This window comes from Pinus tabuliformis, chromosome 4_1, assembly GCF_031772625.1.
Source record: "Pinus tabuliformis cultivar Carrire ecotype Pingquan chromosome 4_1, CPIR1, whole genome shotgun sequence".
NCBI lineage: Eukaryota > Viridiplantae > Streptophyta > Pinopsida > Pinales > Pinaceae > Pinus > Pinus tabuliformis.
Window position 1 is genome coordinate 848,510,016 of NC_142303.1, and position 26,624 is coordinate 848,536,639.

The 26,624-nt window shown below is 37.2% G+C and overlaps 1 protein-coding gene across 1 annotated transcript in view; it reads right to left on the reverse strand.

Annotated features, from left to right (window-relative positions):
- Nucleotides 1-7,483: 7,483 nt before the first annotated feature.
- Nucleotides 7,484-26,624, reverse strand: part of LOC149178880 (Endoplasmic reticulum vesicle transporter protein) — a 215,578-nt gene continuing 196,437 nt past the window's right edge. The window contains exons 8-13 of the mRNA XM_089420468.1: nt 21,341-21,450; nt 21,078-21,161; nt 8,865-9,011; nt 8,494-8,602; nt 8,293-8,412; nt 7,484-8,159 (exon numbers count right to left, since the gene is read on the reverse strand). Of these exons, the coding sequence (XP_089276594.1) occupies nt 8,086-8,159; nt 8,293-8,412; nt 8,494-8,602; nt 8,865-9,011; nt 21,078-21,161; nt 21,341-21,450 (644 nt within the window). The 3' untranslated portion in view covers nt 7,484-8,085. The remainder of the gene's footprint in view (nt 8,160-8,292; nt 8,413-8,493; nt 8,603-8,864; nt 9,012-21,077; nt 21,162-21,340; nt 21,451-26,624) is intronic.

Sequence of the window (26,624 nt, forward strand, 5' to 3'; positions counted from 1 at the left end):
ATGCTGACAAGCGTAATTGAATTTTCCTTCATTATTAGAGATTTTTCTCAAGTTTAAGCAAATCTTTAAGCCAATTTTATATTAAGGAAAAACCCTACCTATGAAATTCAATCCCAATCCTTCCTCCCCTACTTTATATCAGAAATAACAATCAATGTGAATAACAAAAATGTTCAAGCCAATTAAGGGAATGTAAATTGTAACACTATTTTAATGATTAAGTTATATTGTTGGGGGAAACCCCTGGGAAGTGTTCAATCATACCATAGGCTTAGGCCAATGTATTATATATTTGTCACATAGATTTGTCGAAGTTTTCTTACAATATATTGATCAAATCATATACATTAATATGCAAACATATCATTTTTCATCCTATATCATTTTGGTTATTCAATATCAAACAAACATATACTAATTCCATTTCTAAGCATAAGAGTAATAACTTCCCCATTTCCAATTCTTGTTTAATACTAAATTAGTTTGAAGATATTTTAATTATCTATCATTATTAAAAATTTGAAAAAATAATTCTACTAAACTCACCAAAATTGATATTTGAACTTGGCCGATGCTCCCTTATGGGTTCCCAAATATATTATTTCCTCAAGCCTCCACTTTAATTCACAAAAATTATTAAAGTTAGAAAACTTAGAACCATAAATAAATGTGGTATATTGATACAATTCATAAATGAGTCAAATCAAGCAAATACAATTAACTAGGGAATGAAAATACTTGTGACTAATTAGGCATGCAAACCACTACATGGCATAATATGTATCCTGTTAATGTTATACCAGCGGAATCCCACATTGCCCCGGGGGTTTCTCATACTCTTCCTGCACTATTGATCTCGACCTTCTACATTTTTTTAACATTGCATACTTCGGTTTCCATACCCTAGTTACCCTGCCACTGCCATACGCTCCCTCTCAGCGTCGACTCCACCATCGATGTCCTACACATTGCGCGCTGGCCTCCATACATAGGTTAACACTGCCTTGGTATACATCAGCCTCCTTGATATACGTTGGCTTCCTTGGTATTCACATTGCGCAGCAAATGTTGTTCCTCCACCACAGTCGACTCTTATGTCCACACTTTGGTGACTATGATACAATGAAGGCTTGAGCACTGCTCTCCGTCCACAATATAATATGTTGAAATAACGCTTTTGTATTATATTTTCGATGTCCGTTGTGACCTGATATACCCCATTGTATACCACCATACCCTGCACCTCGTTATACTCCTTATCGTTGCAACTGTCGCTACTGACATACGTTGCTCCATCGCCTCTTGTTGGTATCCCTGTTATATACCTCCGCTATAACACCCTACGTATACCATATATATGAATGACTCCCGTATAATGAGGTATGACTCTTGTATTGTGGAGTGGTATGATTCCCGTATATGATTATTAATTGTGTGGAGCCTGACACTTGCGCCATTCCAGCTAATACCTCCTCCATACCACTCCTCCTCCATATAATACCTCCCACAATAATACCTTTGTCCTATTGCTACCATAATTTCATTTTTCATAATATTGCTACTACAGTGCATTTTTTTTCCAGCAGAAGTATTTTTCTATCAGCAGAAGTATTTTTTTTTACAGTATGCATTCAATCATATCTATTGTGGGAATAGTTCTCACTGGCAAGGAGAACTATCCTGAGTGGTCCCGGATGATAAAACACACCCTCATTTTCAATGAGTTGTGAAAAGGAGTGTGTGTCGGAGACAGAGACAATGAACCAAAACAGCCTACCTTAGACAAAGAGCTTGTCATTTGGGAAAACAAGAACAGCAAAGCTTATGCATTAATCGCAACATCTGTAAATGAAGAGGTGAGTCGCCATATTTTGTCATTTTCAACTGCCTTTGAAACCTTACAAAAGCTGAAGGAACTCTATGACTCACATTCTGCGCTTGAAGTTGTTCAACTCATGATTAAACTCTTCACTCTTGAACTGCAAAATAATGATCCTCTTGCTCTTGCATTTGAAGTAAAGTCTATAATGCATGATATCAAATCCACTAAGGTTGAATTGGATATTCCTCTTATCACTTTTCTCAAGGCACTTTATCCTACTTACTCCAATTATCTTGAGTCATTGCAAGCAAATGGAAATCTCAAAGATATCACCTTTGACTCTCTTGTGAAAAAGTTTGCTGAAAGAGAGAAAGCTTTTGGAAAGAAGACAGCGTCTGAATCTTCTGAAGAGGTTGTGTGCCTTGCTCATAAAGAAAAGCATCCTGCTCAAGATTCTTCAAGAGGAAGAGGTGGTCGAAGAGGAAGAGGAAGATATTTGAGAGGCAGGGGGGCAAACATTCTCAAGGAGAAAAGGAAAATTTGCACTGCATACGCTGCAAAAGAAATGGATCACATGATGCCTCTGCATGCAAGCTACCATGGGACAAAATTGAGCAGCAAAGAAACCAACAGAAAGGTAAAACTGATGATACAGACAAAGGTAAAGCACCTGAATCCGCTCACTATGTTGTGGCACAATGTAACATTGGAGTAAATGAAGATTTATTTAATGCTTCACTTGCTTCTTGGAAAAATGATTGGTTGTTTGATTCAGGAGCAACCTGCCACATGACTCATAGAAAAGATTTTTTTGAAAAATTTACTGACAATGTTGACGGAGCAGTATACTTTGCAGACCAATCAAAAATCAAGCCATCAGGGCTTGGCACAATCAAGCTTAAATTCCTGGTCTTCCAGACTTTCTTCTGCACCATGTTCTATATCTCCCACAGCTGAAGAGAAACTTGTTCTTGGTTCACTTCCGCCAGCAAGGTCACTCCATTCATATGTTTGATGGCAAGCCTGAGGTGAGAAAAGCATCTGACCACTCACTTGTCATGAGGGGAATAGAAGAAGAAAGGCTTCTCAAGCTGCAAGGAACCTCTGCTCATGCACAACATTTCTCATACAATTCTCATCATGAAGAAAGTACTCTTCCATCAAGTTTATTATGGCATGCCAGATTTGGACATTTAAACTATGACAACCTCCGCTTGTTGAAAAAAAATGGTGTTGTTGGTTTGCCTACAATTCCTAGGAAACTTAAGCAATGTGATGCTTGCATTCTAGGAAAGCATAGCAAACAGCGTTTTCATGATTCACATTCAAGAGCACATAAAAAACTTGAACTCATTCATTCAAATTTATGTAGTCAAATGCCTATTCCTTCTGCAAATGGAAATAAATATATGATGATATTTATTTATGACTACACCAAAATGTGTTGGGTTTATTTATTGAAGAACAAATCTGATGCTTTTCAAACATTCAAGAATTTTCATAAATGGATTTAAAATGATGCACAATCTCATATTGGGTCTATTCGCACTGATAATGGAAAAGAATACACATCAAATGAATTTGAAAACTATCTTCGCCAACATGGGATCAAACATCAAATAACTGTACCTTATAATCCTCAACATAATGGTGTAGCTGAAAGAATGAATAGGACAATCTTAAATATGGTACGATCCATGCTCTTCTTCAAAAATGTAAAGATAATGTTTTGGGCTGATGTTGTTCTATGTGTTGCATATATAAAGAATAGATGTCCATCTAATGCTATTAGAAACAAGACTCCATATGAAATGTGGTATGGACATGCTCCTTTGGTAAAGCATCTCAAGGTCTTTGATTCCACCTATTATGCTTTGATAACAAAGATACATAGAAACAAACTAGGTGCTAGAAGTCGTAAGTGTATTTTCCTGGGGTATTCAAACACCTCCAAGGCATACCGTCTCTATGATAAAGTAAATAAAAAGTTTGTTGTATCTAGAGATGTAATTTTTCTTGAATCATCTAAAACTGACAATATTGTTGAACGACAACTTGATCGCTTGGATAGATTCGCAAAAGCAAAATCATTTCAAGAATTTGATAATCAGATTCCACATCTTTAAGGGGGGATTCCTATACTAGATCAACATGTGGAATCTTCTTCTGAGAAACACTCTCCCCCGCATGAAACTCCAACAACAGATGATGCTTTAAGTGATGTGATTGATAGAATTGGGAGACTCAATCTTGATTCAGTCCCAACTCAATCAGCGAAGCAACCTGAACCATCTGAAAAAAGGTCCCCCAAAGTGGCTTACAAAGACACTTGAAAGTGTTCATCCTGATGAGGTTGGAAAGACAAGAACTAGAAATTCAAACCGACAGAATGGAGGTGATGTGGATGACTCTAATTCACCTATTGATATGGATGTTTCTTATGATTGTGAATTGAACTTGTCTACAGATTTTGAACCAACTTTCTTCAAAGAAATTGCTTCTCATGATGAATGGAAAGAAGCGATGCAAAAGGAGTATGATGCCCTCATAAAGAACGGCACTTGGAAGCTGGTTGATCCTCCATTAGGAACCAAACCAATTGGCTGCAAGTGGGTCTACAAGAACAAGTATAAAGTTGATGGCTCACTTGACAAGCACAAAGCTAGGCTTGTGGCAAAAAGTTTTGCACAGAAGAAAGTGGTCGATTATGAGGAGACTTTTGCCCCCACAGGAAAATGGGCTACCATCCGAACACTCTTTGCCCTAGCAACTCAAAACGGTTGGAAAGTCCATCAAATGGATGTAAAAACTGCTTTCTTAAATGGAGATCTAAAAGAGAATGTTTTTATGTCTCACACTGAAGGATTTGTTGTGAAAGGACATGAACATAAAGTATGCAAACTTGTGAAGTCCTTGTATGGCCTCAAACAAGCACCGCGAGCCTGGTATGAAAAACTAACTAAGCATCTTCTGAAACTCAATTTCAAACATTATGATCTTGATGATGCAACTTTATTTGTCAAAAAAATTGGCAAAACAGTTGTATATCTTGTGGTATATGTAGATGATCTTTTGATGACAGAGAACAATGAAAGTTACTTGCATCCATAAATAAAGAATTGGGGAAAAATTTTGAAATGACTGATTTGGGCTATGTTCATTACTATCTTAGCATTGAAGTAACCCAACATCCGAAGTCCATATTTCTTTCTCAAAAGAAATACATTGGGGATCTGTTGAACAAGTTTGGCATGATAGAATGTAATCCTCTTACTACTCCAATGGAACAAAACTTAAAGCTCACATCTATTGTAGGAAAAGAATTTGAGGATGTAACAAAGTATAGACAGCTTGTAGGAAGTCTCAACTACCTAACTACTACCAGACCAAACATTTCGTTTGTTGTTGGAATCCTCTCCAGGTTTATGCAAAAGCCTTCTGAGGGACATTTCTCTGCTGCAAAAAGAGTTCTAAGGTACTTGAAGGGAGCTCAAGACTTTGGAATCAAGTATACACAAGTGGACGACTTCAACTTGATTGGATACTCTGATTCAGACTTCGATGGAGACAAAGAAACTGGGATATCTACTTCAGGATATGCTATGAGTCTTGGATCAGGCGCTGTCTCCTGGAGATCATGCAAACAATCAGTTCCAACAAATTCCACAACAGAAACAGAATACGTGGCAACAGCTGAAGCAACAAAAGAAATTGTGTGGCTCAGGAAAATTCTTGAAGATTTGCAGGTAAAACAAGTGGAATCAACTCCACTCATGATTGACATTACCTCTGCAATAAAGTTGGCCAAGAACCCAAAGTTCCATGATCGAACGAAGCACATCAATACTAAATATCATCTGATTCAACATCATGTTGAGGCCAAAACAATCCATCTCCGTCATTGTTCCACTAATGAGCAAATTGCAGACATCTTCACCAAAGCGCTTGGAAGAGAAAAGTTTGAACGATTCAGAATGATGCTTGGACTCACCAACATCCCTTCAGATTAAGGGGGGGAATGTTGACACCTAATCCTCAGGATTGGGTGAATATAATGTAAATAGATAAATAAGTAATATGAACAGACATCGGGGGATGAAGCGAACAGTCTCTCCCTCATGTATATAATGAAGACCTACCTTATGGAATAAGACACACAAATCAATTTTGGTTGAGAAGTTACTGCTTGGTCTGACAATATGCCCAATTTTAAACAAGAAGCAGATGCTTATGAACTAATTAGGTATCCAAACCACTATTTTGTTAATGTGACATATTTAGATGCATATAACTTTAACAAATACATTCATTTAAATAGTGTTTCATAATACAACAAAATAATGTACTTTGATATATGATCACCACTTATATACTCCATTTTAATGTGTTTTAAAGGTTTATGCTTGCATAAACAAAAACAATTTGTTCACATATTAAAGATACAATGTGCAAACAAAATTATCAAATAAATATAGTGTGCAATTTAAAAGGAATTTTTATGATTGTCACTCAAATATAGAAAAATTATGTTACAATTATTCTTTTATAAATGGTGTGCCCAAATATAACACAAGGGGTTAGCTCAATTGGAACCAACGCAAAAGCTTAAGCAATGAACCCAGCAGCATTGTATACCACTCCCTTGTCACTATCTTCATTGACATGGGGATCATGGTATATTGGAGATTATATAGTTATGAGCCACATCTCTTAACCAATGTAGGATTACAAAATCATAATGGCAAACAAGGAGAAATAATTAAAAATGTTTATTCCACAATAGAAGTTGAAGGAAAAAAAACTATTTTAAAAAATAATATTAAATCTTCCTTATTTCATAGTTGATGAATACAATTCAATACATTGTTAGCTTTCTCGCCTCTTTTGGAAAATGTTTGCAACTTCCTAATATTCCACAAAATCATTAATAATAGAATCATCTATGCATGAAGTATATACCCATCTCAGCCTTTTCTATTACATGTTAAGTCCAAGTACCACGGAAGAGGTCAAATATAGAAAATATGAGCTTGAATATGTTGAATGAGAAAAAATAGCAAGGTAGTTACTCTTAAGGCAGTCCAGTAAACATGGTCAATTAAAATGCCAATACTTTTAATCTTATTCATATTAGGCTTATAATATCTTATTCCAATTCACGCCACCGCTTGTTTACACGTGGTCATCATAAAATGCATCCCATTCGTAGTATGCTCATAAGATATTTTACTCCAGTTCACACCTTCGATGTTTTAGACCTACTAGTTGTAAAAGTATATCTTGTAACTGTGTAAGAACAATAAAATACCACTGCATATCTTCTAATTTCAATAAAATGCCACTGCTTTTAGTCTCATTCATCTTATGTACGATATTTTCCTCCAGTTCACACCTTGGCTTTTTCACACCTAATCATTGTAAAGAGCATATCTTTTGAGCTAAAAGTTGAGAAATGAAAATGAAAGAGCTCATCCACACATTATCAGTCCTTGAATTCTACATCTATCTTAAGAGAAAACAACATAGTATAATGAACTCAAAGACAGAACAAGCTGCACCTCAAAAGGTATTCACTTTTCTAGAATATTCTCAGTGATAGGATAATAGCCCTGTCACAATCGAGCACACAACCACAATATACATCTTGTGTGCTAGCCATAATGAAAATCAAAGGGATCGAACTCGCATTTACTAAATTCTTGTTCTTAGTTTACACTTTCCAACCAAGAACAAAGTGGCAAACTAGTAAAATGTCGAATGTTGTGCACAAAATGCACTACTGGTTCTGAATAAAATACGGAATTCTAGAATCCTGTGCTTCATATACAATTAAATAGATTCTTACATTTCCAATAAGTGAATATACTTCACTTCCGTTATCCATTGATAGCCTCCGGTGTGTAAACACTCTACAGAAATGAGAAATGAGACCAATGCTACCCAAAGTGTGCAAGCAATGTAAATGAAACAAGCTTGTTGAAAAAGGCAACATTCAAGTTAGCAAACACGATAAATGGAAAAACGAATTGTATAACAACAAGAATCCAGGTACATATTCCAGTAAATCTCATTGAAAAGGCCCAGGAATAAAGGTCAGGTTGATCGTTGAAAAGGAATCCTAATAGAAAGGGCTTAGAATATGATCATACAAAAGGGTCAAATGAAAAAGATGAAAAACTCCACGATCTTCCATTTGTTTCCAGCTTCGATAAGAACGTCACTGGGTTTAGAATTCTCAGTCAAAATTGCTCCATTGAAAAATCTCAGAATATTCCAAGACTCGAAGATTTGCGAGTTGCAGCTTCAATAAGACGATACATCCATCGATCCAGCATTCCTGTAGAAGTCAGCAAAATAAGAAAAGAAAAACTGCACCTAAATTTATATATATATATATATATATATATATATATATGCAAGACTTCAATTTCTTATCAGCAGATAGCATTTTTTAATCTTGCATTTCAAACCTGTCAGAGCAAAAGTGCCCCCAAGAACAGCACAAAGACGCGTAATAAAGTGAGTGAAACTACGCTTTTCCTCCCTGATGGTAACAGTGATAGGAGAAAGATCATACAAAAAATAGACAGCTGCAATTACAACCAACACAGGTCAGTTATACTTTCTAAACCTCAAAGAGACAAGCAGATTATGCAATCTAAACAACTAACCTGGCCAGCTCCGGTCAGAATCCTTCATTGCCACAAAGTACTCTGTTACAGAAAATTGATTTGTTGGCAATACTTCCTTTGACAGATATCTGTATTCAGTGGGAACAATCTGTATTGCAGTATCTGAAGGTCAGAAACAAGATCGAAAAACCTACATCTTAAATTTTGTATATGCTAAGACCAAACATCAGACCAGACATATCCTTTGTGTCATATGTAAACAGAAAAACTAGAATAACAAAATCAATCACATAAATTTTTTGAGCCACGCGTATGTAGCTCAAAAGTTCAGTTACCCCTACATGAAGTAAAAAGATGCCATTTTACCAAATGTGGTGTATGAAATGAGTTCAAAGAGCATAGGAATCAACCTTGATGTAATATTTGAAGGTTCCACTTGCATCGCGAAGAATGCGGACAGTATCATCAAGTGGATTGTGTATTCCAGGGTATTTGGGCCCAAATGATAGATCATGAATTACATGGCTCACATTAACATGATTTGCACCCTCGAATATCTGATGGAAGTTCCAAAACATCATGAAAAACAACTGATAAGATTAAACTATATAGAAGAGTGCCCAAAAAAATATATATATACAGTCATCAAACATGAAACAATAATCAAGAATGGAGACCAGAATATCATAAGCAACTGGAAGGCAATGCCAAAACATTACATATATGGAACTCAAAGCACGGTTATCTTAGAACCAATTGGTTTCTAAATACACGAAAGGAAACTCAAATACAGAAGAATTAAATGACCATAGAAGCATGTGATCAAGGGCACATCAATAAGAAATTAATTTAATGTGGAGACGAAGTTAGTAACAGCAGTAAAAGTAAATATTTCGAGGACGGCATCAACTATTATTGAACCTGTTAAATCTATTAAAATATAAGATGGCTACAACTTATAATATCATCTCACCATAAGGTGGCAAGGCTGCAAAGCTCCGAATCTCCAAGGGTTGTGGCATAATTTTGTTTCTTACTCTTTCTTAATAAATTTATTCAGAAATAACCTTTTAAAAAATTAGTTTTCCTGCCTGGAATTTCCCAAGTAGAGCCTCTAGTCCCTAACCTCCTAGTTTTAGTTCACATATTCTAGTCTTTTCCAAATTGTATTACTTATTCTAGTATTTTCCAAAAATATATTATTTAGATTTAGCATCTACTTGTGCAATTTTTTTTACTTAATTCCATAACCATTGGGATTAAAACACCAGTCCAGTTAAAAGAGAAAAATATCATTTATTGTACATTTTAAAGTGGTAATACTTCAAACACGTAGGATATCCTTGCAGATTTGAAGGTACGAATCACAGATTTGCATGGAAAATGGGGTTTAAATGTTATTTTATGCCTAAATCCTTTTCAGTTTGTTGTTCACATATTTAGCACACATTATTTCCAGTCAGTTGCTTCCTGCAGCTCCGAAATTAGTTTTGCAGGCTAACTTTTATCTTTCTATCTTGAATCATTCAGCAACAATGTTATTGGAACTAGCCTGGAACCTGCTGAACGGACTAGTCATACCAGGTCCAGACATTTTCTGACAAAATCGAGGTACCAGATAGAAAAACTCTGGTTATGTACAGAACCAGCCATTTTGGCCTAAACCATCTGTTTCGATACAGGACAAGCCATGTTGAATCGAGCTACCATTGTTCACTGTAATTTTTTGGAGAGGGCCATCCAATGTCAGCTTGGTATGAATAAACAGTTATGCATTAAATGAACTAAATCATAATTACATACCCCCTAATCAAAATGGATGTTGGAATGGTTGTTCTGGTCAAAATGCTAGACAGGCGGAAACTTATGTCCCTTATCATATAATATGCATTGTCTAAATCCTCCCAGGCCTTACCATTATGGAATGATAAACACTACAAACCATTATACTATGCGAACCAATTCAACCATTATTATCAATGGGATTGACCACAGAGTGGGGCTTCAAGCTTGAAAGAGTCATAACTTCTCAAACGTGAGGAATTATGAAGCGTACCACCTATCGTTGGAATCGGCATGACGAAAAGAATCAAGTGAAGATGATCTTGATCCCAAGAATCTTGATTTTTCTTGTCATGATGATGAACCACAGTAAGTGGCTTGAAACGCATCGGCCCTGAAAACTACTTTGTGATTTCTCTAGAAGATATTTTGTATAAATCTTGATTTGTCTTGTCAATTTTTACATTGAAGGCGGGGCTTCTTCTGGCTACTGCTTAAGTTGACATCAATGACACCATGGTTCAACAATCTCCCCCTTTGGCATTGATGGAAAGTTGGAAACACACATGCTCTCCCTGACTCCTTGTCTTTGATTTTCCTTTCTTGATTTCTCTCCCCCTTTGACATCAATGGCAAAGGGTAACTCTCATTGACAAGATATTTGCCTTTCTTTTCCTGCAACATGCCTTTCTACCCCTGTTTGCTTGGCAAGATTGAATGCACATCAATGTGAACTTGGTAGAATCCCAAGCTTCTGCTAAAGATACTCAAATGTCTCTTGTGGTAGAGGCTTGGCAAAGATGTTAGCGATTTGTTTCTTTTCCCAATGTACTCTACCTTGATATTCTTCTCTAGAATCTATTCTCGAAGAAAGTGGTATTTTATAGGAATGTGTTTTGTTTTTTAGTGCATTGCACGATTCTTGGAGACTTATGGCATTGGTGTTGTCACAAAATATCGGAATTGGGTTCATCAAATTTCACTTGGAGATCCTGCGGAGTTTTCTTCATCCAGAGAACCTGAGTATAATAAGTTGTTGCTGCTATATATTTTGCTTCTGTTGTGGTTAAGGAAACTAAAGACCAAATATAAGGTTGCTCCACTAGTGCTTTTGCGATCATCAATACTACCTGCCCAATCTACATTTGTATAAGCTGTCAAGATTAACTCATTCCCCTTTGGATACCATAGTCCAAAATCTTGATCCTTTTTACTACAACAACATGGGATTCTTTTGGTGCTTCTTAGAATCGTACCACCTATCCAACTACATGCATCAAACTTGGTCCTGAAGTTGTCACATACAATAGGTTGCCAATCATCGATCTATACAGTCTCTGGTATGCTTCCGTGGGCTCATCATCCTTGCTCAACTTGCAACCAATCACCATGGGTGTGCTAACTAGTTTACAATCGTCCATTCAGAACCTCTTCAACATTTTCTTAATGTGCTCGGTTTGAAAAATGAATATGCCATCATCTTCCTGAGATATCTGAAGTCCCAAGAAGAAGGTCAACTCACCAAGTAAAGACATCTCAAATTCATTCTACATATCGTTGGCAAATTTCTTACTCAACCTGTCATCATCGTTGCCAAAGATGATGTCATCCAGATATACTTCAATTAGAGTCAAGTTATCTTGTTCAATCTTTATGTATAGGTTGCTAGCGGCACTTTCTCTTTTGAAGCCTTGTTGTTGCAAATACATGTCCAAACGAGCATACCAAGCTCTAGGAGCTTGCTTGAGAGTACAAGGCTTTCTTTGAGCTACAAACATATTCTTTCTTTTATGTAAGCAAAAAACCTTCGGGTTGTTCTATGTAGACTTCCTTTTCCAATTCACCATTCAGAAAAGTTGATTTGACATCAATCTGGTACACCTTGATCTTTCTTGAGCAAGCATAGGCTAAAAACGTTCTGATAGCTTCCATCCTGGCAACAGGGGAAAATGTTTCTTCGATGTCTATTCCTTCAACCCATGCATATCCTTTACATACCAATCTTTCTTTGTTCCTGGTCACCTGTCCATCTTCATTCAACTTGTTCTTGAAGACCCATTTTGTGCTAATGACATTTTTGTCTCTAGGTCTTGGAATAAATTCCCATGTTTTATTCTTCTCGATCTGATCCTATTCTTCTTCCATGGCTTTGATCCAATGCTCATCATGATTGGCTTCTTCAAAGTTGCTAGGCTCAACTATGGATAAAAGCACAAGATATCCTTGTTTGGCATGCATATTTGTCGGCTTATTTTGGTTCCTATTCCTGCATTCATATCACCAATGATTTGTTCTGATGGATCATTCTTATGGTACCATCGTTGAGGAGTTTTACAAGGTGCTTGTACATTATCTTCTGCTTCTTCCTAGTTGACAGTTGAGTCTTTGTCTAATTGTTCTTCTTCTTTTATTCTTCCTTCTTAATATGGTTCTTTTGTTTCTTGTACCTTTGAAGATGAGCCTCCTTGCGTATCCTTTTGTCCACGAACTTCATCAAATGTTATATTGATGCTTTCAACTATCTTGTTGAGTCCCAAATTATAGCATTTGTATGCATTGCTTTTGTGAGAGTACCCAACTAATATGTTATCATCTACTTGAGAGTCAAATTTTTTGATCCTCTTACCTCTCTTTACGTAGCATTTGCTTCTGAAGATTTTGAAGTGCTTGACGTCTGCCAGTCTTCACTTCCATAATTCAAATGGGGTCTTGTCCAGGGTTGCAGGAATCCCCCCCCCGGAACCGCGACCCGTGCGGAATCGTTCCGGAATCTCCAAAAGAAGCGCGATTCCAAATTTGAGGTGGCGCGATTCCTGGTTTTAAAAACGATTCCTGCCATATAGGTTGCGTTGCCCCCGGAATCGCGCTTCGGAAGGCGATTCGGGCAAGAGGTGGCGCCACGCAACCTGCCCGGAAGCGCACGCCACCCGCACGCCACCCGGGCGCAACCCGGGCGCAACAGTTCATTGAGTGCTGGAACTGAAGACAAAATCAAACTTGGTTGAATTAGACTATGGTATAATCCTGAGAATAAACCTTCTATGGACAACAACAGAAGTTAGGAAGGTTCATAATATTTGCAAAAGCTTACTAAATGTAAATTTATATTCCGGTTGGTACAGAACAAAATGTAAATTTATATGCCTGGGAGTGGGGCCTTCATAAGGTGTTTGAGTTGACCTTTGTAGAAGCCCTAAAGAAGTATGTTTCATTGAGTGCTGGAACTGAAGACAGAATCAAACTTGGTTGAATTAGACTATGGTATAATCCTGAGAATAAACCTTCTATGGACAACAACAGAAGTTAGGAAGGTTCATAATATTTGCAAAAGCTTACTGTATATCAAGTCTTGGTTTTGTGAGTAAGGACTTCCATCACCTTCAGTGAATTATTCTTGACAGTATTACCAGTCACAATCATTGTTGCAAAGTAGTGAATCCAAGCAGTTTGTATGGTATTCAGTCTTCATTACTGTCATTATTTCTTTGCACAAAGTCTGTAGCAAAGATTGAGCAGAGCACGTGAAATATATATATATATATATATATATGGATACAGTTCTGGGGTTTCCACATCCATGAACAGTGAAAAGCATAGAACAGTGATAGAGATACCTAATTCAGTATACATCTGTAATAATCTTGCTGGCAAATTAAATGATGATACAAAGACATCTATAGTATTGCAACCTTACTTTACTCTTGCAAGCAGTAACATGATGATGACAGAATGCCAAAGTAACCTTGAAACAACAACCTAGTTGAAATCAGTATTTTGTGGACTGGACTTTGAAGTCCTGTTGACATAGCTTCTTTTGACAACATCTAACAAGAATGGAGTCCACACACACAACACTTGCATAATTATTCAAGGATAATCTGAAATCTGAAGTTTTGATTACAAAGACTGAGCTGGAGGGACGCACTGTATTAATTGTTACCATCATCATTTTGAACAGAACATATACATCATTGAGTTAGACTGAGACTTGTAGACTTGTGAATTTGAATTTTGAACCTTTTTGGCTTGGCGGTGACCAAGTGACATATTTTGTAAACATTATTATTTGAATTTTGGACATGACAAATGTTGACAGTTGCTCACTTGCTAGATAAATCATAATATGCTCTATGTTTTATGTTTTATAATATGTTTAAATGTTTTATGTTTTATAATATGCTTAAAAATTTGATGTATGTTTGTAATAGCTAGAATATAGATGATTGTTGTACATACTAGTAACTACAATGGAATCATGGATGCCATATCTATCTTGATTTATGCAAAAATATGCATGTTTTCATGTCTTCTACAATTAATTTGGTATTTGGGATGTTTGTTTTGAGTATAAATGCAAAAAAATATAAAAATATATATATATATAGCAGACGCTTCCGCGGACGCTTCGCTTCCTAGATTTTTGGAAAATGACGCTTCCGCGCTCCGCGCTTCCACTTCGCTCCCGCTTCGTGCAACATTGGTCTTGTCACTGTTGCTTCTAAGCATTCCTCTATTCTGAATGTGCACAGTTGTCTCCACTACTTGAACCTAGAAGACAACACTTAATTTGGAATCATTCAACATAGTCCTAGCCATTTCTTTTACCATTCTATTTTTCCTTCCAGCGACTCCTTTTTGTTGTGGTGTCCTCGCTGCCAAGAATTGTCTTTTTATCCCTTATTCTTCACAGAACTGTTGGAATTCTTTGGATGTAAATTATCCTCCATTATCAGATCTTAAACACTTGATTCTCAAATCAATTTCATTCTCGACAATCTCTTTGTAGATTCTGAAACATTCAAATGCTTTTGACTTTTTCTTCACAAAACTTATAGTCTTATTGTTGTCAAATCCTCGACAAATACCATGAAGTATTGTTCTTCTTCTAGTCCTTTGGTTTTCATGGGACCACATAGATCAATATGAAGCATCTCTAATGGTTTCGAAGTGGAATGTTCCTTGGTCTCGAATTCAACCCTTGTATGTTTTTCATGCTTACAGTGCTTGCACATGGTACTCATTGGTTTTGAAATTTCTAGCATTACTCTCATGGCATCCTTTTTACTTATTTTGAAAAGATTATCAAAGTTTGTGTGTCCCATCCTTTTGTGCCACAACCAGCTTTCATCCTCTTTGGCCAAGAAGCATTCTTCTTTTCCAATCTCATCCAAGGTGTATATATCATTTAGAGTTCTTGTTGCAGTCGCCACTAATCTGCCTGATTTTTTCCCTTCTTATTTTGCATTTCCTTAAGTTAAACAGAAGTGTGTGTCCTTGATCACACATTTGACTCACACTCAGCAAGTTATGGTTCATATTTTCAAGGAGAAAAATATCTTCTTCCATGGCATTCTTGCTTTTGAGCTTAATTGTACCCTTTCCTATAACCTTAGTTGAACCATCATTTCCGAATGAGATTGTTCCATCATTTTCTTTCTGCAAAGATACAAATTTGTTTTTATCCCATGTCATGTGTGTTGAACAACCATTGTCGACATACCATACACTTTTCTTGCTTTGGGCTTTTAGAACAATTGCACATTGTTCATCCTTCTTCTTCCAGACTCTTGAAGGTTCTTTTGGAGGAACATTTGATTCATGCTTTGGCTCCCTTGGAAGAGTATTCAACCTGCAATCTTTTGCTACATGTCCAAAATTGTTGCATTTATAGCATTCTACTTCATTACTTAGGGATCCAAACTTGTTAAAATTTTGGTTATACCTTTCCTAAGATTTTCTAAGATAATCATTCCTAGAGTAACTTCCATTGTTGCTTTTGTTCCTAGCATAAGCTTTACAATCCATAGCTTTGTGTCCAAAATTATTGCAAGAGTAACACACACCAAGGAAGATAGTGTGATACCTGAGAGTGGGGCATCTTCTATGTGATATAGTTTTCCAAAAACCTTCCTTTGCAGGTTGTTGATTTCGCATCTTCTGATCTTTAACCTTCTCTTTTTCAAGCATGCTTTCCTCTTTCTTGACGATATCTACATAGGTATTTTATTCAACTTCTGTTGTCATGGAGTTTCAACCTTTAACGAACATGGGCTTGTATCCTAATCTTGTTTTTTCATCACATGATCTTTGATTGCTGATAATTTCATCCAATACTTTGGTGTTGTTCATAAATTTATGTTGGATATTCCTATTGTGTGCTTACTTTTTGTAGAGAAACTATTTTTGCTTTCAAATCCTCCTTTGTCTTGGTACTTTCTTCTAGCGCCCTTCTGAGTGATTCTTCAATTTTTTTTCACTTCTTCTAATTGCACTTTAAGATTGATAATAATCTTCTCTGACTCTTCAAACTTCTTGTTGAGACTTTTGGCATGTTCCTTTAGTTCACCCAACTCAGCTTCCAATGCCTTGACATTCCTTCTTTCTACCTTTAGGTCCTTTAAGGCACTAATAAGTTCTCTTTCAAGGTCTACCTCACCTTCATCTTCTTCATGAGATTCCTTTTGATTATCCCTTGCCATAAATAACACGCTTTTTGTGTCATTGTCGTTATCGCTTTCTTCAACAGATGAGGAACTATCTTCTTTGGAGTAGAGACTTTTCTTGAAGACCTTCTTTTTGCCTTGTTTCTTGTATCTTTTCTAATTCTCCTTTACCTTCCTAGGAACTTTCTTTTCTTTATCATTATCTGAATTTTTTGCATAAGGACATTTTGAAGCAATAGGACCAATTTCACCACAATTGAAACACTTCAATGGGAGCTTACATTTCTACTTGTCAGTGCCTCTCTTCAGCTTCCTCACAAAATTGGCTATTTCTTCGCCTGGGATCTCGCCACTGCTGCCACTAGTGCTTCTCCTTTCCTATCTTCTTAGATGTTGTAGAGGTTGCTTCTCTTTTGGATGAGTTCTCTTGTTTTGTTCCCATTTCGTAGGCTTTAAGTATTCCATATAGCTTGTCCAGACTGACACTTTCTAAGTCTAATGATTCTTCAATCACTGAGACTTTAGCGTCAAATCTCATTCGAAGTAATCTGAATACCTTTCGTACAATTACCTTGTTTTCTATTGGTTCTCCAAATCCTTGTATGGCATTTATGTTGGATATTCCTATTGTGTGCTTACTTTTTGTAGAGAAACTATTTTTGCTTTCAAATCCTCCTTTGTCTTGGTACTTTCTTCTAGCGCCCTTCTGAGTGATTCTTCAATTTTTTTTCACTTCTTCTAATTGCACTTTAAGATTGATAATAATCTTCTCTGACTCTTCAAACTTCTCGTTGAGACTTTTGGCATGTTCCTTTAGTTCACCCAACTCATCTTCCAATGCCTTGACATTCCTATTGCTGCCACTAGTGCTTCTCCTTTCTTATCTTCTTAGATGTTGTAGAGGTTGCTTCTCTTTTGGATGAGTTCTCTTGTTTTGTTCCCATTTCGTAGGCTTTAAGTATTCCATATAGCTTGTCCAGACTGACACTTTCTAAGTCTAATGATTCTTCAATTACTGAGACTTTAGCGTCAAATCTCATTCGAAGTAATCTGAATACCTTTCGTACAATTACCTTGTTTTCTATTGGTTCTCCAAATCCTTGTATGGCATTTACTACTTCATCAACCTGAAGAAAATAAGCTGCAATATTTTCATCTTCATTCATTCTTAGTTGCTCAAATTGTCCTTTGAAAGTCTGAAGTTTTGCCTCCTTGACCTTTTTGTCCCCTTCACATATATTTTGGCGCTTATCCCAAACGTCTTTTGCCGATGTGCAATGCATTACTTTAACATATACTAACTTTGTAAGACCATTGAAAATAGCACTCTTGGCTTTAGCATTATTATCATAAAGCTTCTTACCTGCATTATTTGTTGGAGGAGTCGAGAGCTCTTTGTATCCAGTCATTACAAAGTGCCAAACATCATATCCTTGTGCTTGCACATATGCTTTCATCCTTCCACTCCAAAGCGCATAGTTTTGTCCATTAAATATTGGAACTTCATTCTTTTGTGCAATCCATGATCTCCCTTCTAGTGGTTAGACCATTTGTGGAGGAACCTGGTCTAATACCAATTGTTAAAAATTTTGAGAAGGGGGTGAATCAGTATTTCACTTATAATTAATTAATTATAAAATTTTAGAGCATGAACAAAAGAACAATAATCATCAACACATCACAAGAGGAGTGCACGATAGATTTCTGGGTGGACCCTTCCGGGATAAAAACCACCAAATTCTTTTCTAATAATTAATGAGTACAAAAAAAAATTCAGCCCCAATTGAAGAGGAAGCTCCAACTTCCTTGTACTCTCGAAAAGCATTTAATTTATCAAGAAGCTCCAACCCCTGAAAGGATGCTCCTACACCCTGGTTTTCCCTGCTCCAATTGGAAGGACGCTCCAACGCCCTAGTTTTATCAGCTACGACTGAAAGGATGCTCCAACACCCTGCAAGCTCCAACTTTCCCTAGCACCACCCTGCCACCCTGAAGTATTTTCAGGCTCCAACTTGAAGGAGACTTCACTCTCCTGCCTTGCACCACCCAACTACCCTGAATATATAAAATAGAGAAATGAACTATGGGCTCTTGTACCAGGGAAAATGACCCACTTACAAGGATATTCAACAAAGTCCCTTAATTGTTGATGTAAGCTTCAGAAGATAATAAGCCAAGGTATGTTAAATGTCAAGCTACAATTCTGCTTCCTTCAATACTACTTCTCTTATTGCAATATGCCTTCAATCAAATAGCCAGTTTCATACCTCAAAGAAAACTACTGATGCAAGGTGTGCCACTGTTGTACCTGGAGATGTCTGCTGATGCAAGTATACCACTGTTGTACCTAAGGATGTCTGCTGATGCAACGTTTGCTACTGAAAACGCCTTCAAATCTAATGATGCAAGTTGTGCCACTGTAAAAATTGTTGAATAAAAATTGTCCTCAAACCTTCTGATTACAATTACTCAGTTATGATTCTGATAGTCTTTCATATCAGAATCTTGCCCTAATACAACTTCCTTGTCTGTGTCAATTTTCACGCCTGAGATACTTTTGGAGACTAGAAGTCTGCTTCAAACGATGTCTTTAACAATCCTAGACTTATACCATCTAAATATGAGGTTAGAACCAGATCTCACATTTTCCTGAGACAGGCATTGATCCCACACAAAATTTTAAATCAGACTTTAACTTATAAGTACCACAGATCTGGCCTCAACAAGTTAGATGTACCTCTGCAATGCCTTAGAAATAATACTTTGCAAACCCTATATTACTCTTCATACCTTGAATAACTTCCAGATAAGATGCACTTTTAGTAATAGTTTACCATGAATCAGTCAAGGGAGGACGAAACAAGTAGTGTGCCAGGTTACCTCTAAACTGTACCTTAAGATGCCACGAATTGTCAAGGAAATCAGATGATCTGAATTGATCTTTCCATACGTCAGACTCAGCCACCAAGAAGAGGCCTCAGAAGGGCTTGGTTTTAGTCCTATTTGTCCCGTAATATACTTCAGGATCAGATGCTCTGATCTGGTACAAAAGAACCTAAGGAACAGACTTTAATGACCTTAGATAAGGCCTTAGAACAGTCAAGGGATGACCGAAATTTACATGGTAAAACCAGCGAAATTACCTCGGTCTTGTCACAGAATGAGCCTCAAATCTAATGCAGAGATGACAGTCTTGACTCAGCCTTAAATGCTCCACCGAATAAGAAGAGAGGGATCTTCGATCAGTGCACAGATTGCCTTGGATCAAATTCATGTTTAGCCACAAAAAGCCTTCAACAGTCCGCAAAAGATCTTAATCACAGTCTTGGATAGGCTCAGAGAAATGACTCACCAATGTTTTGCTCCAAATCTGTCATGGAAGATGAAAATAAGTCTCAACCATGTGCCAAAATACGTCACCGATTTGTGCCCTGAGAGGGCCAAAAACCTCAGGCAACACTGCCCACAAAAACAGATCAAAAGACAAACTTGTAAGCTTAGAAATCTCGGCCTCCACAAAAGATTTGCTTGACTCCACAAGGGCCTCATACAACCGCAGAGATGTACCAATTAAGTGCTTGATCTTGTGTGTTAAAATGAAATGCAAACGGGTCCTATTTATAGAGGCCGTGGGCACTTCTAGAAGGGCAGGCCGACTTGACCAAAGGAGGTAGACGACTTGGAATTAGTGTGTCCAGGTAACCTATTTGAAAGTCCTTAAGCAAGCCATAGCCTTTAGATTGACCCATAGGTCCTTTGAACCCAAATCTTGAATTTACTCTTTCGACCACTGCAAACCATAATTTGACATATACTAATCCAATAGATACTTTTATTGTAGGAACCTTTGGGCATTTAACTTAAGATCCTTGGGTTATTTGATCCCCAAGCCCTGTCAGGGAAGCCTCCCTTGTGTTGGATTGTGTCCCTCACTAAAATGAGGCAAATATTTGCTGAGGTGACAGTGGTAACACTTTCCAGTGTTGCACATGGTCTAGGTCACCTAGTGAGACTTTGCACTAGGTGCTAGATTTTGTTGTGATGCATATCAAACGTTAAAATAAAAATCAACTTAAATATATTCTGTTAGAGTGTGAACAAGAGAAAATTAAATGAGGGCAACATATTGACTTTCAAAAGTTCTGAAATGAATTACTTTGATGAAGCTAACACATTACAAATTTACAATATTGACTTTGCCCAAATCAGTGTGAGTGAATGTAAATACTAAGATAATCGACAGTATACCCATTACAAGGCTTTCACCTTGAGGTTGTTTAATAGCTCTGCCTGGCAATTACCTTGTGAAATACACATCACATCAAATAAATAGCGATAATCATGGTAACTAACAAATAACACTGATAAGCAAAACAGTCGGCCATTCATGTGCAAGACCTGTTGAGCAACAATAATATTCAAGCCATGCACCGAAATGTGGAAATTTCCAGCGACCCTTTGAACATCCAGAACACCAAAGACCTAAGGGCACAAAGAAGCAAATTAGGTTAATATATATGTATATAACACAAACAAAAAGAAGCAGAAAAAAGACAATAGAGGTTTATACTAATGGAGTTTACAGAAAAGGTGGAAAATACCAATCTGTATTATTTCTAGATATCAAAAGAGGTTGTTGCATAAGTGGCTATGAAACATACCCGACATCCTTCACCATCATCTATTGCACGCTTAACATCCTTTATCATCTTTACAGGATCGTTTCCAAAACCATGGGAGTGTTTGGTATCTTCATGATGACTAACACCAGCTGTTTCCAGAATGAAACATTTTTGTAAGAATCTATCATTTGCTACCCAACCTTAAGCTGACATATCATCAGCAATATAAAGAAGGTCATGCATCATTAAATAAAAATGCCGTTAGACAGAACAATACATTCTAAGTACTTTTGAAATGTAAGGCACAGTAAAATGAACTCCAGATATAATTCCCAGACACATAATGAATAAATCCAAATGATAATTCCAAAAACACCTAATTAATAAGGGCAGAGATGAAAGGAAATGAAATAAGTACTGCATGTTATTTATACAAAAGAAGCTAATCCATTATAATCCGCAAGAGGATTATGCAATCCAGCATAAACAACGAATTACAGTACAAGGGATCTGATGATTGAACTTCACAAATTTGGGAAATCACATTTAAGTTTTTAACCTTAGCATCCAAATGCTTTTTACCAATATTCCACCAATTTCTGGTAAGATGAGGATGTGGGAATGCCTCCCTGGGACATGAGGACATAACCCCAAATTTTCAAGCAATGTCAAACGGCATGTTGCAGTTCCTGACATATGGTATCCCTCCCAAAATATTAAATATATAAAAATAATTAGGTTTTTTTTTTACATTATTAATCATAGATTTATACAATTAAAGCAGCAGTATCCATGATCCAACTGGTGATTACACAATCTGGAAATTGGTATCCAATATAGGAGAATCATAGTATATTTCATTGTGAAAATCATATTTAATCATGAACGTCCAAATCAAAATGAATTACAGTGAGACATCATATAGTTACATCAATCATTATTTATATAGTAAAGAGACAAGCAATGTTGCAAACATCGTGTCAGTGAAAATATCACCAAGGATCCAGAAAGAAACTTATCAGAAATATTAAGGAAAATATTGCCAAACTTCAGTTTGTTATTTTTCTGTTTTAAATATAAAGCAACCCCTTCCCTCTATCCCTTTTGAAGTGCTCAAGCCTCAAACTAGTGTGATGTAGGTAAGAAACAACAAAGAATTGGGAAGGGCCATACACCCTTCGCTTCTTATTTTCTATTGATGTAAATATTTTTTGTAAATATAGGAAATATTTTGCAAAATATACAGAGAATAAAAGGCAAGGTGCAAAATATACAAAGAATAAAGGGCAAGGTGAGGGTGGTGAGACCTCACTTTGTTTTAAAGCCAAAAAACAAGTTATGCAGTCTCTCTTGCGGTGAACTCTCTCTCATGTTCTCTTGCTTCCATTTCTTAATTACTTTCAAGCACCCACAATTACATGTTTATGTGGTAGCAATGTAATAACTTCTGAGTGATATTATTATGTTGAGTGATTCATGTTGGAAATACTCGGCAGGCAGGGGGTGGGGAGGGGAGGGGTTCAATATTTCGTTACTTTTAAAGTGCAAGTAAAAACTTGAAGAATAAACACTTGAAAGCAATCTTCAGTTTATTACAACCAGTTGTGAGGACACCAATCCTCTGTAAGCACCAACTTACAACAAATTATAGGCTCCAACCTGTCAAGGAGAGAAGACACCAATCCTCAGTAATCACCAACTTACAACTTTCGTAGGCACCAACCTACAAAAGATTTCAGTCCCCTAGCTAAGCTCCAACTCAGCAACTTTGTAGGCACTGACCTTCAGGAGACTCCAATCTCCTCAGCTGAGCATCAACTCAGATATTTGTAGGCACCAACTTACTCCTTCAATTTGTTCCTTGGAACTATCAACAACAATTCTTGTTCTCATTTGTTTCATGGCCTGCCACAATCAAAGATGCACAGCAACAGTCTTCACACTACTCCTTGGTAGCTCCACAGCACTGTTTTTCCACTTCACTGATTACTCATTTCAACTGTTGCACACTAGTCTTTGACTGTTCCACCCTCTTCTAGACCTCAATCTTTGATTACAGATGACTACCCAATATTGCAAAATCCTCAATAAATAACGAGCATTATTACAATGCTTAAACTGCTGTTCAAAATTGGTCTATAATCTCACTTGGCTACAGCCCTCCATTTGCAAGGTGAACAATGACATTACTAGAACTGGCATTCTTATACTTGAAAGTGTGTCTGTTTACACCTCATATACAAATAGCATAGTCATCACTAGCAGATGCAAACACGTGGATTCACATAGTTTATTGTACCAGAGTGACGAGACAAAAACAGTTAAAAATTCTCCATTACCTCAGTGCCAAATGTATACCTGTGAGTCTTCACAACAGAACAGAAATTGGCCTCTTATGGGACTCGGCCTTGATCTCCAATAGAGCTATAACCCAACCTTTAACCAGGACTGCAACTCAACCTAACCAGCTGCAACTCGACCTAACCAGATTTGAAACTGAGCCTAACCAGTTCTGCAACTCAGCCTAACCAGTTCTGAAACTCAGCCTAACAAGGTCTGCAACTCGTCCTAACCAGGTCTGCAATAGAATATGTGCTAGAAAAAGGATCCTCCATCAGGGCTAGGGCACAACCTCCCTAACTGCACTCGTCCTGAACAGAGTTATGCCTCAAACAGGGCTGAAAACTTAGCCTGAAACTCAGCCTCAAGAGCTGAACTTAGCCTTTCATCACACCAAAGCACAGCCTACTCTGCCTCCTCATTTTGGTCTTCAACAAGGGTTGAACTCAGCCTCAATAGAAACGAAACCCTCCCAAAACAAATATTCCAAAAACTCTCCTTCACTCGTCTTCCTTCTTCAGTTCAGATCTGTGGTCTATCTCAGAGACACACAAGTTTCCTTGCCTTCAAATGAGCCATAAAAGTGGCATATTTATCATGTTTTGATGCCATCTTTTTGGGTCCATATTGTCTTGGGGCTGACTTGGTCTCTGGCAGGGAAATTAATATATACATTTCAAAAATTCATATCTCCTCGATCATTAGGAGCTATAAGGCATGCCATATACTGTTGGAAAGGTCTCAGAATGTACTATTTGATTATGTAATCTTCCTCTTCATTTGGACAGCCTTTGACATCAATAAAGCCATTTTCAACAATTCAAAAGATCTTAAATCTACGGGGTCAATGGATTTTCGGGTGCTAGGCTTGACAGGAAAATTAACACCACTTAGATCAACAGTGGAGATTAGATTCAAGTCACCTTAATAATTCAATTATTTACCCTTAGAAACTTTAGTTCAACATCCAACATTATCAATAAATTAATTAATGTGTTTTTCCTAAGTCTTAAAACTTAAACAAATCATAATAGTTGCTCCTCTCAAACAAACACCTATAGAGGACTCTCTCCTGCATGCTAGACACCTCACCTATGTAGAAGACCTTCCAATGCTACAAAAATCAGCACTCCCTCCTAGCAAGAAAGGGATTCTCCACCACCCGTAGCTTGTCCCTGTAGAACACAAGCTTCCTCTTCACCAAGGGCTTGGTGAGAATGTTTGCCACCTGCTCATCTGAGGATGTGTTGCAACCTCACAGCACCCCTCTGGACCTTGTCTCTGATGAAGTGATACCTAACGTCTATATGCCTGGACATGGTCCAAAAACATTGGATTCTCATAGAGCTTAATGCAAATATGATTGTCGTAGTAAATCATTGTTGGATCCAATTAAAGACCAAACAACTCTATGAGCATCTTCTGAAGCCAAACGGCCTCAAAACTTGCCAAAATCGCAACCATGTACTTAGCCTCTGCTAAATTAAGCACCACTAAACTCTACTTCCTGCCTAAGTAACCTGACAGGTGGATTCGGGATTCGTCGGATACGGGGATTAGAGTGTCGGATTCAGACACGTTGACCCCCCGGAACAGGACATGTTCAGATATTTTATATATATATTAAAATTAGATATTTCTTACACAAATTCTCATTAATGATACAAATTCATTGATTTCAAACATAGATCTTCATCTAGATGTAAGTTTTATCGTTTACAAAGTAAGTTAGTAACATTATAGCATGCATAGTACATACAAAATTCAAATACATGTCACATAAATGATAAATCAATGAATCATAAATTCTAAATTCATAAATGATAAATCATAATACATATTCAATTCATCAATGATCCAATAGGAGAAAGACAAGATAGTAAGATAAAGACACTGATAGTTGTAGTTTTCTCATTAAGTCATCAAAATCAAAATGTGTTACATAGGTAGTGCAATGCCAATGGCAAATAGAAATAGAAAATACAAAACAACTACAAGTATACAAGCCTCAAGGCAGTAGGTAGCTCATTACACATGAGTCATCCATCCTCATTGTCATCATCAAAATCAGCATCACTGTCCTCATCATCATGGTCACCACTGCTCTCCTTTGTTGCATCCTCCTCCCCTATATCCAAAGTTGCCTCTGCATCTGTTGGTGTGGAGGATGACCCCTCTACTGTATCACCATCATCAAATCTAACAGGCTTTAGCACTGGATCATTGAGATCCATGTTGGCCAATGCCAACTCAACACTGTTGTCCAGACCCATATCATCAAGAAAGACATCCCACATCTTTGTCATTCCCTTCAACCACTCTTCTCGTTGCCTATAAATAAGATGAAGGTTGGTGTGCACATACACCACTGTCTCTGCCCTGGACTGCTCAAGCCTGCTCTTCTTAACACTATACAAATTATCATATGTGTTCCAATTCATCTCGCAACAAGAGGAGGAAGTCACCTGAGAGAGGACCCTCATGGCTAACTATTGTAGAGGAGGGCTTGTTGCCCCATGATTTGCCCACCAAGAATAGGGCTTCTTAGCCTCCCTGTCTCTAATCACATCATATCCTGCAAATCGACCAATGCCAATGGAAAACTCTGCAAAGGCGTCCTCCACCTCATCAAGCAATGCTCTATCCTGAAAAACACGCCTGAATGCATTTTTCCTCCCCTGTGAGATTTCACCATCCATGTGAGGAGGGAATCTGCAAGAAGGTCCACCATTCAACCACTCATGGTTGTAGTATTTTGGGTTCAATGAGTGAGCCAAACAATGTAAAGGTGTGCAATTCTTATCCCATCTGCTGACAAGAATATCCTGTATAGTACCATAGAAGGCCTCTCGTGATGTCTCATACTCAAGGCACTCACTCTGTAGAATAATGCTCCTCACAGACTCAATCATGGAATCCCATCCCTCATAAGCCTCTCCTAGGATGGATTTGTCTATATCTGCAAATCGAAACAGAGAAATGA